Source organism: Lampris incognitus, chromosome 3 (assembly GCF_029633865.1).
Source record: "Lampris incognitus isolate fLamInc1 chromosome 3, fLamInc1.hap2, whole genome shotgun sequence".
NCBI classification, from domain to species: Eukaryota; Metazoa; Chordata; class Actinopteri; order Lampriformes; family Lampridae; genus Lampris; species Lampris incognitus.
The window spans coordinates 86,815,307-86,828,331 of NC_079213.1; the positions used below are offsets into that span (position 1 = coordinate 86,815,307).

The 13,025-nt window shown below is 40.7% G+C and overlaps 2 protein-coding genes across 3 annotated transcripts in view; one reads left to right on the forward strand and one right to left on the reverse strand.

Annotated features, from left to right (window-relative positions):
- LOC130109351 (ras-related protein Rab-8A) lies at positions 1 to 12,229 on the reverse strand. The gene is made up of 8 exons (XM_056276213.1): positions 12,101 to 12,229; positions 11,529 to 11,589; positions 5,665 to 5,725; positions 4,162 to 4,239; positions 3,872 to 3,961; positions 3,660 to 3,725; positions 3,206 to 3,256; positions 1 to 3,063 (listed from the first exon to the last, which is right to left on the reverse strand). Exons 1-8 carry the CDS (start codon positions 12,222 to 12,224, stop codon positions 2,974 to 2,976), a joined length of 621 nt encoding a protein of 206 aa, XP_056132188.1. The 5' UTR covers positions 12,225 to 12,229; the 3' UTR covers positions 1 to 2,973.
- Positions 11,829 to 13,025, forward strand: part of LOC130109350 (40S ribosomal protein S27-like) — a 2,858-nt gene continuing 1,661 nt past the window's right edge. Inside the window, exon 1 of one of the 2 annotated variants that reach the window (XM_056276212.1) lies at positions 11,829 to 11,847. Coding sequence is in view for 1 of the 2 variants with exons in the window: in XM_056276210.1 (XP_056132185.1) it covers positions 12,736 to 12,741 (6 nt within the window). In the remaining variant the exon portion in view is untranslated. Of the gene's footprint in view, positions 11,848 to 12,390; positions 12,742 to 13,025 lie in introns of those variants that run through there. The other variant, XM_056276210.1, reaches the window with a different exon arrangement.

Below are 13,025 nucleotides of genomic sequence, written 5' to 3' on the forward strand. Positions count from 1 at the left end.
ATCTCATTTTAATAAATCATAGATACACATATCTACAAAAGGTGTAGATCAATAAGATTTATGAAAGTACAGTACAATCATTGTAGGTCTTTTATTTACAATTGTTGAAAAAAAATTTTCCTCCAGATGCAATCCACCAAATAATCAGCAATGAAAACCAAATTTAATTTCGAACAGGGAATGCTTAATATGTGTACATTTTCACATAAAACAGCCAAACCTATGTGAGAAAACAAAAACAAAAAAACAAATAACACCAATCATGAGAAAACAGAGACTTGTTCTGACCAAAATTAAACCGTTTCAAATCTAAAAAAAAAACCAAAAAAAAAAAACCTTTAATACAGAAAAGAATAAGCTTAATTTGAGTTAGGTCCACTCAGTTTGACTGCGGTAGCTCTAAAAAAATGTTCAAAGCACAACAGAGTGGACACTGATGTGACGTCACCGTTAGTCGTTTTACCCAAGAGTCTCAGGTGTGGATTCGGTTGACCAACCACCCGATACAAATAGAGGAGAAGTCTTGGCAAGCTCATTGTCTTGTCATTTTAATTAGCTTTCACTTAGTTTCCTATCCTTCTGCCTGAACAGAACTGCTCTGCTGCAAGATAACGGAACAAGAGGGAGAGCCAGCGAAAAAACAGAACAAATAATCAAGGAACGAGAAAGTGATACGGAGTCAAATATCTGCAAATTTGGATCTTAAAGAGGCTTGTCGTTAAGTCAAAGGTGCAAAAGCTTTTGAGAGCACACACGCACACACACACACACACACACACACACACACACACACACACACACACACACACACACACACACACACACACACACATACACATACACAGAGGATGGGTTACGCTGTTGCTCAAACAATGTTAAACAGTCTAGGTTTTTTTTTTTATCTAGCTTATCCTCCCTGACAGTCATGATGCATAGTTTAGAAGGCCACAATACCAAATGAAGACACATGATGCTCAGAGGAGGAGAGAAAGAGAGGGAGGGACAGCTGAGCACAACCCTTTAACACCTTACTGTCTGAAGTGCTGAAAAATATCTTCAGAGATTAAAAACAAAACTCGAAAAATGATCACATCCCTGAAACAGAATACAAATATCTCAATTATACTAACTTACCAAGTTAGAAAATAAAATACCAGCGCCAAGATGTTTTCCAGAAGCCAAGCCTTGTGCTCTCCTCAACATGAATTAGAAGTGGGGGGGGGGCACAGCAGATAAAATGAAAAGTGACAACTGCAAAAACCTGTTTCATGTGCTTTCAGCTAAATCCACCCATGAACACACACAACAATAGTTTTGAATTCAACTACACACATTTTGTAAAAAGAACTGGAAAAAAGTGCATAAGCATTAAGAAAATACAAGGACACTTGGTCAATTTTGGTGCTTCATTTCATTTCACTCCAGAAATACTGCTACCATACGGCCCCTTTCCAAGGTCAAGAAGATAGTTGTATGGAAATTCTCCCCTTGGAGCAGTTAACTGCAAGAAATTTAAAAGGTATAAAAACATTGAATTCATCACCACAACTACTTCTTTATGAGTTACCACTATTATGTAACCTTTCTGCCTCCTGGAGTTGAGCTTGGCTATTGCCAATGACACAAGTGTTGCTTGTTCACCAGCTCAAGTGCACCAAAAACTATTCACCTGTCAACGTCATCTTGCTGCTTAGAATACGCAGCAGCTAAGACGAAGAACACAGCGACTACGAAAGGAAATCTCTGTGGCCTGAGAAAAGCTTACTTGGTCAAGAGTCTGAGCCCAGAACAGCCACCTGAATACTTAAGACAGACAGAAATGTCTAGGCCTCATTGGGAATTCCACATTATACTAAACAGCATTGCACACTTGGAGACGTTCACTACGGGAATGGAATGTTCAAGCGACCAACTAAAAACTATGAAAAAAGACCAGAAAAGGAAAACAGATTTTTCCCAAGTGAAAAAAGAAGCATAAATTCAATAATGGATGTGAGCAAATTACACTGGCCCTATTGTTTCATACTGAGGATCAGAGCCGGGGATGTAGTCACATGATGCCACAAGCAGATAAATAACTCTCCAGGTCACACAACACTAGAGTGCCTGCACTACAGTCAGCACACAGTTTAGTTTAACCATTCCAAAACCAGAAAGCTGCTGGCAACAATCAGCTAGCACCACACTTACACCACCTTCTTCACATAGGCACCATGTATTTGCCAAATGGAATATGTGTATGAAATTAAGCTGATGACCCAAAACACCAGCCCATCTTGTCAGGAGGAAGGTACATTTTGGTGATAAGTGGCCAAGCAATAAGCCTTCCCTTAAGCGATACCACTCATATTTTAAGACAACCCAATAAGACATCAGAAGGATATGTGAAGATGACACCTGTAATATCTTGTAAATGGGGGATAAAAAGACATGTTTCAGAGCCTTCAGTTTCAAAGTGACAAATCACTGAGAGCATCACTCACTTTCTACATTATAGAGTCTGTGCATCACAAGAGAAGATGTTGCTCTTTAACAGCAGTCCTTAAAAACTTTAACAGATGTAGAATTGAGTCTGTGAAATTAAGACTCTAAGGAGTGCTTTAAAACAACAACATATTTCATTACCAGTATCAAACAGAAGCAGCAGAAAATGAATACACAAGCATCAAGAGAAAGTCAATTCTCTGACAACCAGTTTGTCTTGAAAGTTGAAAACAAAAACGCCACACTGAAAGAGAAGGTGGTACTCAGCTTTGATGAGGGACTGCTCCGGTGACCATCAGGCTGACAAAACAAGGGGGCATCAAAATGTCATCTTCTGTAAGACTGGTGATGAGGGGGAGGAAAAGGAAAAAAAAGAATGAAGCAGGGTGGGGAAAAAAGAGAGTGGGGAGATCTGAGGATGCTCTGTCCAGTTCTGTCCAGTGGGGACATAGTTAAGGCAACGGTGGATGTTGACACTCCTCTTCCTTCTCACAGGAGCGTGCAGCGGAAGAAACTGCTCTTCTTGGGCTGCTCTGTGATTTTTACCCCTTGACTGCTGCCCTGTGGATTGTTGCCCTCCTGAAAATGAACACAGGTAAGAGATACAAGGCAAACTAGATAATGTTTCACTGCACGTACGCATGCACGCACACACATGCTCACACACAATGTAATGTGGTTGGTTTAAAACTGATCCAAACCCCCCCCCCCACATTCTCACCAGTTTCTTGTCCATTTTTGCCTTGATGTCTCTCGCAAGGGTCAAAAAGGCCTACAGATTGGAGGAAAAAAAAGTGCGTAAACTGGAGAATAGAAAACAGTAAAAAAAAATTTTATAGCATTGACCAAAGCGCTGTATTTCAAAATAATAATAATAATAAAAAAATATATATCACACTGACCGACCACCCCCCCCCCTTGCCCTCCATTCCTCTATTGTGAAATAAAAATCTTAAGAGATTTAGCATTAATAAGCTTTACAAAAGGCTTTCGATCTCATAGGAACCTCTCGAACATGATTAAACTGAACCCAAAACAAACAAAACAGACTGTTGGTTGTAACCTTCGGAAGACCAAAAAAAAAAAAATGGATGGCAGGTTTTGCACTTTGGTCTCACGAGAGTACCTCTGATCTAATCTGAGTACCTGACTACCGTAAATTACAGTATACTCACATTCTCCACATTTATGTTGGCCTTTGCGCTGGTCTCCATAAACTTGATACCGTACTCCAGTGCCAGCTGATAGCAGGAGATAAGAAACCAGAGATGCTTGTCAGCTTTCAGACCAGTGAAGTAATAGCTAAAATCGACACACCCAAGATATCTACATTTTATTGTCTCTCATAAAAACCACAGCTTTCATCTGTCAAACTATGTGACTGCACCTTCTCTCCTCTCTCCTTGGACACCTGTCGCTTGTCATTGACGTCGCACTTGTTCCCAAGGACCATCCTCTCCACATCTGCTGATGCGTGCTGTGAGGGGAAACAGGTATAGGGCACAGGCAGATACATGTCAGTGACAAAATGTGTGGAAAAAAACCTGTGACTGTATGGATGGCACTACTGAAATAGAATATCAACACTGAATTGTGTGTCAGCACCACATCTGTACAGGTGGTGTTTCACCAACATAACCCCCCCCCCCAACACACACACACACACACACACTTTACCTCTTCTATATTCCGTATCCAGTTCTTGATATTGTCAAATGACTTCTCGTTGGTGATGTCAAATACTAACATTATTCCCTGGAGAGAACATCAAGGGTAAACAACAAATTAACAATGTAAGACAACATTTACAGCAGAACGTAGTGGTTCTGAGCAACACCCCCCCAAGAAAACAGATCAAATTGGAACGCTGTGATAATTATCTTTAAAGCATGCTAGTGTCTACATTCCCTGACTACTCAGAGTTGTCAAAGCCCATTTCTTTAGAGCCTTTATTATTGATTGACAGCACTAGAATGAGACCGTTACAAAGTAGAATATAGAGTTCAGTAGGCAAGGGAGGTAGAGGAATTTTTAGAATAATAGGTACCTTGTTTCCAAGTGCAAAAACAAGTTCTCACTAGGAGAGATCTGCTTTTACTGGGTCTCTACTATAACGTAATCACACATGAGAATTGTACTGCTACGGAACAGATGAACTGAAATATGAACTGATCCAGGAACACTGACATGAGCTGGTGGTTTTCAATAGTTTAAATTAGACCAAAAGTATATTGTCTTACAGTTTATAACTATACTATCGATACAGCCATCACAATGCATCATGAGAAAAAAGATCAAGTTCTTACTGTAACTGCAAAGGCAGCAAGGGCCTGCTGGGTTTTTATAAGTCCAATATGTCACCATGAGTATCAAGTTCAACTACATAAACTTTTAACTAGATTCCATAGCAATGTACTGAACACACCTCTACATTAGTTTGAGCATACTTCTTTAGGTATGCACAAACTAACTGACAACAATACAGGGTTTGATTGTGGGGGGAGTGTACATTGAGATTTGGAATTTTGGATGGTTTTCACATAAGTGATATGTGAAAACCATCCGGAATTTTGGATCACATAAGAGATATGTGAAAACCATTCAATACTCCTGTCTGTGCCCCTGACCGAGGCATGGCAAGATGAACTGGAGTTGGTCCCCGCGCGCTGTACGGCAGCTGCCCACTGCTCCTAGCTACACAGCTAGGATGGGTTAAATGCAGAGGAAGAATTTCCCCATGGGGATCAACAAGTAGTAAATAAAAATAAATAAAAATAAATCTGAAATGACCACTAATCCACTCATTCACTTCCCATAGGCTGTTTGCATATGACGTCACGAACTACAGACGGAGGGCAGGAAGGGATTTTCCACATAGGAAGCACTATCACAAACTTTCGAAATGCATATGTTTGGCGTCATTAACTAAGAAACCACAAGGAGTTTTTATTGAGTACCATATGTTGTTGTTCATGTGTGTGTGTGGGGGGGGGGCAAATGCAAGAAATTGACTAAAAACGCCGGAAAAAATTGCTTGCGAACCATTGTCTGCGGTCAGGAGGAGCGGAGTCGGATAACGCGCGTGTGTGCAGTGACCACTTCATCAAAAAAAAAGAAAATCACTCTTCATAACATAAGGATCATGTCCAACATATGTGTATGGCTCACAGGACCACTCACCATGGCTCCTCTGTAGTAGGCTGTCGTGATGGTTCGGAACCGCTCCTGCCCAGCTGTATCCCTAGAACAGAGAGAAATGTTGTTCTTTAACTTGTTGGATGGAATTCACACCAGTTGCAATGAGCTTTTTTTTTAAGTTATAAAAAAAAGACAGGCTGAACGGAAACACCGAAATGCACAAATACCCTCGTAATCAATGAAAATTGTGTTTTGCCCCCCCCCCCCAAGTTGAGATTGAAGTTTTGGCATGTCGGTAGGGATAAGATGATATAGGATTTTATCGCAGATCACAATAAAAAAAAAAACATTCACGAAAAATTGATCATGGTGAATTTCCATTATCGCGATAATCGTAAATGGGGGTAATTGTGAATATCTTCACAAGTGACTTGAAAAAGCTCTCGCTCTTTTACTCCTTTTTTTATCTCAAAAGGATAAGATAATACAAATATAGAAAGCCCGCTTCGCTCCTGTTATTTTATTATGTACTTCAAGTTTAGTACAGAGAACTTAGTGACTTCCATCTGTGAATCTAACAAATTTCTCTCATATACTGCGAGTTATGCGCAACAAACCGTTTATACTCGCGTATGCACAACTCACTGACAGATCGGGTGTTTGGCGCGGACTCTTTTTCTAACTTTTGAGAGTTTTTTCCTCGTTTTTTTCCATCTGTCTTTTCTGTATGATCAGGATTACTTCTGTTTGTTGGCTGATTGATTACTGTCCAGCAATTTTTTGCTGGTTGTTTTATGAAGGAATGGCATCCTCCGAGAAGCTGCCTCCGTCCATCTATCATGGGCTCTAGATTGTCTCGCTGTAGCCCAGTGTGATGGCGGAGAAGGTTTTGTTGGCTGTAGGAGAGCAAGTTGACATTGTGATTATTTGCTGGGTGTTGGCGGGAGTCTTCTTTTCTTGCTTGTTTTTCACTAAAAATTATGTTTTCTAAACTAGGTTTAAACAGTATATGGCTGGACCGCGACTACATTTAGAAAGTGGCTGTTTTTGTGCGACTGTTTAAAAAGCGGCTGTTTTGACATAGGTTCCGTGAACACCGGCTGCACTTGACAGCAATTTTCCTGATTATTTATACAGTTAAATAGCACCAATTTATTTTTTATATGAAATCATTACCTGGCTACAATCACTGCTGCCATGATCACTGGAAAGTCTGGGCATGACACCCTTATAAATGCGCTTCAGTTATCAACAACTCTGAAGACGCTAAATAATTTTCATTCTAACTGCATGTGGCTATTAGCGTTTGTGTTTGTGAATTGGACTTGTTTTTTTTTTTTTTGCAATGAGGCAGTTCAGTAGTATCCAAGAGCAGCAATATATTACGTTTGTTAGCATATGAACCACTGCACTGAATCATGGTCAATAGGGAAACTCCCACTTCCGTGTTTACAAGCGAAGTTGTAACTTCAGTAATGTTGTTGGCCGCCGCTAGCTGGAACCATGGTTGGTCACCTGATCCAGCGGCCCAATCACGTCAAACTGATCACTCAGTGAGTTACTTAATCAATCAGTCAGGGAAATTTGTGTCTGTATGGCTGGCCCCACTGGCCGGTGCAGCCAAAAAGATGTGTCCCCTATCTGTGATGCAGTAAATATATTTGTTTCTTAGCAAAATGTAAGGTGACGTGATTCCAGTATGTTTTAGTGCCACTTTAAGAGTTCTAAGTATATTTTGATGATTATCAGGATAATATTGTGAATTGCAATTATTTTGGCTCAGATAATTGGGACATGAAATTTTCACATCATATCGATGACATGTAGGTAAAGAGATTGTTGCAATTAAAACTGAATGTTCAACAATGACAAGTAATTATTGTCAACCCTTCTCAATTTTTCTCCTCAATGGTTTTGATAACATGGTGTTGGCCCACAGGGATGTTAATCCCTTACTGCTAGCTAACACTGAAATTTAGCTGACATTTATTTGGAAAAAAGGCTAGTGTGAATGTCAGTCTGGCCTGCCTCTTACATGGTAAGATTCATATCTTATGGTTTAGGGCAGGGGTGGCTAACCATGTGCCATGGAGAGCCATGTGTATGTAGGTTTTCATTCCAGCCGGACTCCACACAAGATGATTTCACTGATTAGCAACCCTTCAACCAAAGAGGAAGAATGTATCAGTGAAATCACCTGGTGTGGAGTCGGGTTGGAATGAAAACCTGCATACACATGGCTCTCCATGGCACATGGTTAGCCACCCCTGGTTTAGGGGTTTGTTTTTCTTTGACACGAGACATACCTAGTCCACACATACAAGGGTACTTTTGAAGACATATTGATGCATGCTCAATGATCCTGCTAAGGAAATCCCAGAAAGTCGAATCAGTTCATCTGGACGCAATGTTTAATGGAAGAAACATTATATCACTCATCTAAGTGACTTTGTCAGTCTCAGCTAACTGCAGGTATCCCCCAACCTGATAAACAGCACAGTTGCATAACGACTGAAAACAACGATCGGGTTCATATGCAAACTGCTGTGACCATTAACTACAGCTACAATGGCCATGTGTACTCTTCACAGAAGATTGGGGAATGGTTGCAATCACAGCATTTGTTAGATGGCAATAATTTCATATAGAGGTAGTCCATATTAAATTACAGGAGGACCCCACCCTTACCAATAGGACCACCCTTAACACTGACCAACTGTGTCTGCGCCTGTGTCTTCAGTCCACATACTTCACATACAGGGGCCAGTACTATAGGCAGAAGCATGGGTGTTCTATGGGTTCCCCACTTTCAGCTATAGTGGCCAACTTGTAAATGGAGGAAGTGGAAAAGAGGGCTCCTATGTCCTATCCAGGGACACCACCTAGCCATTGGTTCAGATTTTTGGACGGCACCTGGGTTAAAACTAAATCTCAGGACATACTGCATTTCACTGACCACATTAGCTCTGTGGACAACCACATCAAGTTCACTAGGGAGGATGTAAAAAATGACAGGTTAGCCTTCTTAGACTGTAAAATTGAATTTGTGATGGGGACATTTGATTGTTAATGTTTACACATACTGATCAGTACTTAAGGTTGGGCTCTCATCATCCACCGGAGAACAAACTATGAGTTATCAGGACACTGTACCACCGAGCTGACAACGTCCCCACAACGGCCGGGGAAGAGGGAAATCCCACATTAAACAGGCCCTGGTTAAGTGTGGTCATCCTAACTGGGCATTTGTCAAAGCCAGGAAGACGCCCAAACAGTACACCAGCTGATCGAAGAGAGGAGAAGGATAACAGCTGCCTAAGCAAAACCAGTGGCGATTCCATATGCAGCGGGAGTGTCAGAACAGTTGAGACGCGTATTTTCCAAGCACCACATCTCCGCTGCTTTCAATTGGACCAAGACGACTGATTCGTAACTGATGTGTTATTCAATAGCCTAATTTTTACACAGATTAGGTAATATTTTGGTTTAAATAAACAATTTGATAGTATTTTTCCATCTTTGCTGAGCAAGAGTTTTGTGCAAAAGGAATTAAAGGTCCTGACTCCTGTCCCAAATACAGGCCGGTTATATTCAATGATTGAAGTAAATAAAAGTACGAGTAATTAACTGAAGTTTTACTGTATATAGAATGGATATTCAACACTCTCAGCGAGCTGTCCTGTGACAAACATGGAACAACAATTATATTTTCTTCTACATGAAATTGGAAGTAATAAACTATTGGGCACCTGCAGTGCATGAAGCATCTGTATTCATTATTCAATATCTATTCAGTGAATACAGTAGCCTACACTTTTGTAATGTTTTTATTCAAATAAAATTAAGGCACACAATTTCAAGAAATGTGACAAAGAAGTTTTACCCTGAGGGATAATATACAATAAAGCGCTATTAAAAAAATGGAAAAGCAGACTGCTTACATTCTTGATGCTAGAACTCCCAAAACGTTAGCATAAAAAAAGAAAAAGGTAAAAATTACTTAACTGGTTCAGCATTGTATTCCACTGTAACTGACTGTCAGGCCTTTTTATTCACTGTATTCGCCTCGGAGGAAAAGACGCATTCAGAATGCACTGAGGATCCAGAGATGGAAATATATTTCTTTACTATCTGGGCGATGTGAGGGTATCTCCGACAGCCCAAGGTTTTCCACCACAAGAGGATTTTGTTGAGCAGGTATTGGAGATTCTTGTTCATACATCAGCATCTCTTTTTCAAGCAGTTGAGTGTTGTTCTGGTCTGGCCTGTCAGTGCAATGCGTGTCTTCGAAGAGATCCGCCATAACCGTTAAGAGCAACTGACCAAAATCCGAAGTATTTTCAAACAGAGCTTTTTAGATTGTTCAGAGTGAAAATCACTCTCTCTGCGGCCTGTGTTGGGTTGTGGACTCTCTGCCATCTTTACCACACAGTTGTTGTTGAACTATTTGCTCATTTCTGCTTGACCTAAATTTAATTTTCAACCAATGAAAGTGATGTGTGATTCCTGTCCATCATGTAGCATATTCAGCGCAGCAGCCAAGGCTCTCCCGAGAATTCGCGAGGCAGACAGCCATGGTAGTACTGCTTTTTTCACAAATTAATATTAACTTTCACACTCGAATGTCTTGATTTTTTTTAACATTTTGGTTATATATTCAAATTTGGAGTATTCATTGACAGCCCTAGTGTACGCTGTTAAGTGCCGGGAGGATTGCCATGGCATGTACAGACTCTGGCGAAGAGGATGGCACAACACAGGAGAGCTACCTTGTAAGGCCAGGACTCCGCAGTCTACACCCATCTATAGGCCAGTGGCCACACTTTTAAGGATGAGGATGTGTACATCTTTGATAGGGAGGAACGCTGCTTTGAACGAGGAGTCAAAGAGGCCATCTATGTGAAGAGAGAACGACCATCCCTGAACCGAAGTGGGGGGGGGGGGAGAGAGACAAGAGTACATCTGTGACATCTTATAATGATGTGATTGCAACTATTCCTCAATCCACTGTGAATAGTACACATGGCCATTCTAACTCTAGTCAATGGTCACAGCAATATGCATATGAACCCGATCGTTGTTTTTGGTCGTTATGCAACTGTACTGTTTATCAGGTTGCAGGGGGATACTGCAGGGGGATACCTGCAGTCAGCTGAGTCTAACGAAGTCCCTTAGATGAGTGATGAAATGTTTCTCCCGCAAAACGTTGTGTCCAGATGAACTGATTCAACTTTCTGGGATTTGTAAAACCTAGCTCTTTTACATGCTTTGGCCTTTTATCCACAGGCAACCTGCATTTTTAGGTCAATGAAAATGGAACTGTTAGGAAACTCCTTCCAGGGTGAAGATTTTCAGAAACTCTATTTTCAGTGTTGACGTGTAAACAGGGAAAGCAGAGTTTTCAGCTTGTTGTTGGTTTCCAGGCCTCATATTGGCCAACATGGCTTTAGGGTTAGGCCTATATCGCCACCTGTTAAGTTTGGCATGCTCTTGACAGGACTTTTATTGTGCCGAGTAGTATGTGTAGACTAGGCAATAGATGTACCAAAGCTGTCATAATCATCTTCCCTTGACAATCATAATCTGGATCTGTGTGGCCAAATACATGTAGAATTTATGTTTTCATGTGTATTCTTATAAAAACTTGACTTTTATACTAATGAAAATTAAGACGGGAATGGACAATATTATAAATAGAATAAAAAAAAAGTGGGTACCGGACATACATACATACATACATACATACATACATACATACATACACACACACACACGCGAAATTTAGCATCAGTGCATTTTGTTATGTGTACAATATGTCACTATGATATAAGTGGTCAGAAATCTAAATCTGTGGCCACAATGGCAGCTTAAAATCATGAGCCAGTGTTAGCATGTTGCTCTCTTACCATATCTGTAGTTTAATCTTCTTCCCATCTAATTCTATTGTTCTGATCTTGAAGTCAATACCTGTGAGAAAACAGCGCAGATCAGACACAAAAAAAACCCCTGTATGATCCACTTACTGAGGACCAACCCCCTCCGCGACCCAGTCACAGCAATATTAGCGTTTGCGTTTTGAAGAGAGGTGTTTTGTCCCGGCGTTAAGTCATATGAGAGTTGAAAGTGGCTGGCTTACTCCTCTAGAGATCCTCTGACTGCTGTGACCACTGCTAGTTCATCTGACTAGTACTCCACCCAAACTACAGTTATCACTGTCAACAACAGGTATAATGACTTTTTAAGAGTTCTAATTACAACTCCGGCATACTCTGAGCTTCTTGTTTACTTGGTTGTCCTTAATCACTTGGTTAGTTAACCACGGCTACCCTATGACTAGCCGGTTCGGCTGCTTCCTGGCTAACCACTCCATAAAGTATGCTAAGCAAAAAGTTAGCACTGGATTTAGCATGACGGGGTGGGCTGTAGCTCTGGAACACTTTAAAGCCAAGACAGCTCAAATAATTCATATCGGACTAACCTATGGTGGAGATGAACGTTGAGTTAAAGGCATCTTCTGAGAATCTGAATAGCACGCAGGTCTTTCCGACGCCTGAATCGCCGATTAGAAGTAGTTTAAACAAGTAATCGTACGTCTTCGCCATGTTATTTGTTAATGCGGATATCCCGCCCGCTGGCCCGTGTCACGACAAATACGTCACTCCTTGCCGGTTTATGGGGTTATTGATTGGCTGTGGAATAAGTCATTCTTCTTTGCCGTCGTGGCTCTGGAAGTGTGTTGCTATTTTCTTGGGTACGCACGTTTTGATCAGAAGTATCCCGGATTTGCATGAGTTTTGTTAACGTACTGTATTGTTTGAGAAAGTGGATATTCGCTAAACAAGAAAAATGAAAATTAAGGCAAATAATTGTATTAAACTTTTTTACTAGATACGCTGGGTTTGCGACGTGACAGTTATATCGTTTTAAAATATAACTCCGCCTGCTCGGGCGGTATCCTCAAACATAAGAGCGTAACCGCTCCTTTTGGAAACCCTGACAGGTGGTTGGTTGTATTGCGCGTCAAAACACGACAAGCTGTGGTACACGTTTGTCTTTTCATTATTGTGCTTGTGTCAACCTACAAGACCAATCTGCGTGATTTGGATAAAAAAAATGTCTGTAAGTAAACAACATTTTAATGTCGCTGGTGGAAATGTCAGAAAGCCTTTAGCTAAGCATAATTAAAGCATCATCAATATTTTATTAAAATGTGCAGCGCGCATGCAAGAAACAAAACCAGCAAGATTCATTAATCGAGTAATAGATAAACACCCACATGAATGTCCACCACAAGTAAACGTAAAATAAATTAATCTGAATGAACTGTTACATTTGTTTTTACCTGTAACGAACTGTGCCCGCTGCCCGGACATGTACAGACATGTCCATGTATTTACACGGTA

Excerpts from the sequence above, each read along its gene's own strand:
- LOC130109351 (XM_056276213.1), bottom strand. The coding sequence starts at position 12,224 with ATGGCGAAGACGTACGATTACTTGTTTAAACTACTTCTAATCGGCGAT. Across the intron at positions 5,726-11,528 it reads AAGATTAAACTACAGATATG|GGATACAGCTGGGCAGGAGC; the intron begins GTAAGAGAGCAA and ends TCTCTGTTCTAG. Across the intron at positions 3,257-3,659 it reads CCAACATAAATGTGGAGAAT|GCCTTTTTGACCCTTGCGAG; the intron begins GTGAGTATACTG and ends TCCAATCTGTAG.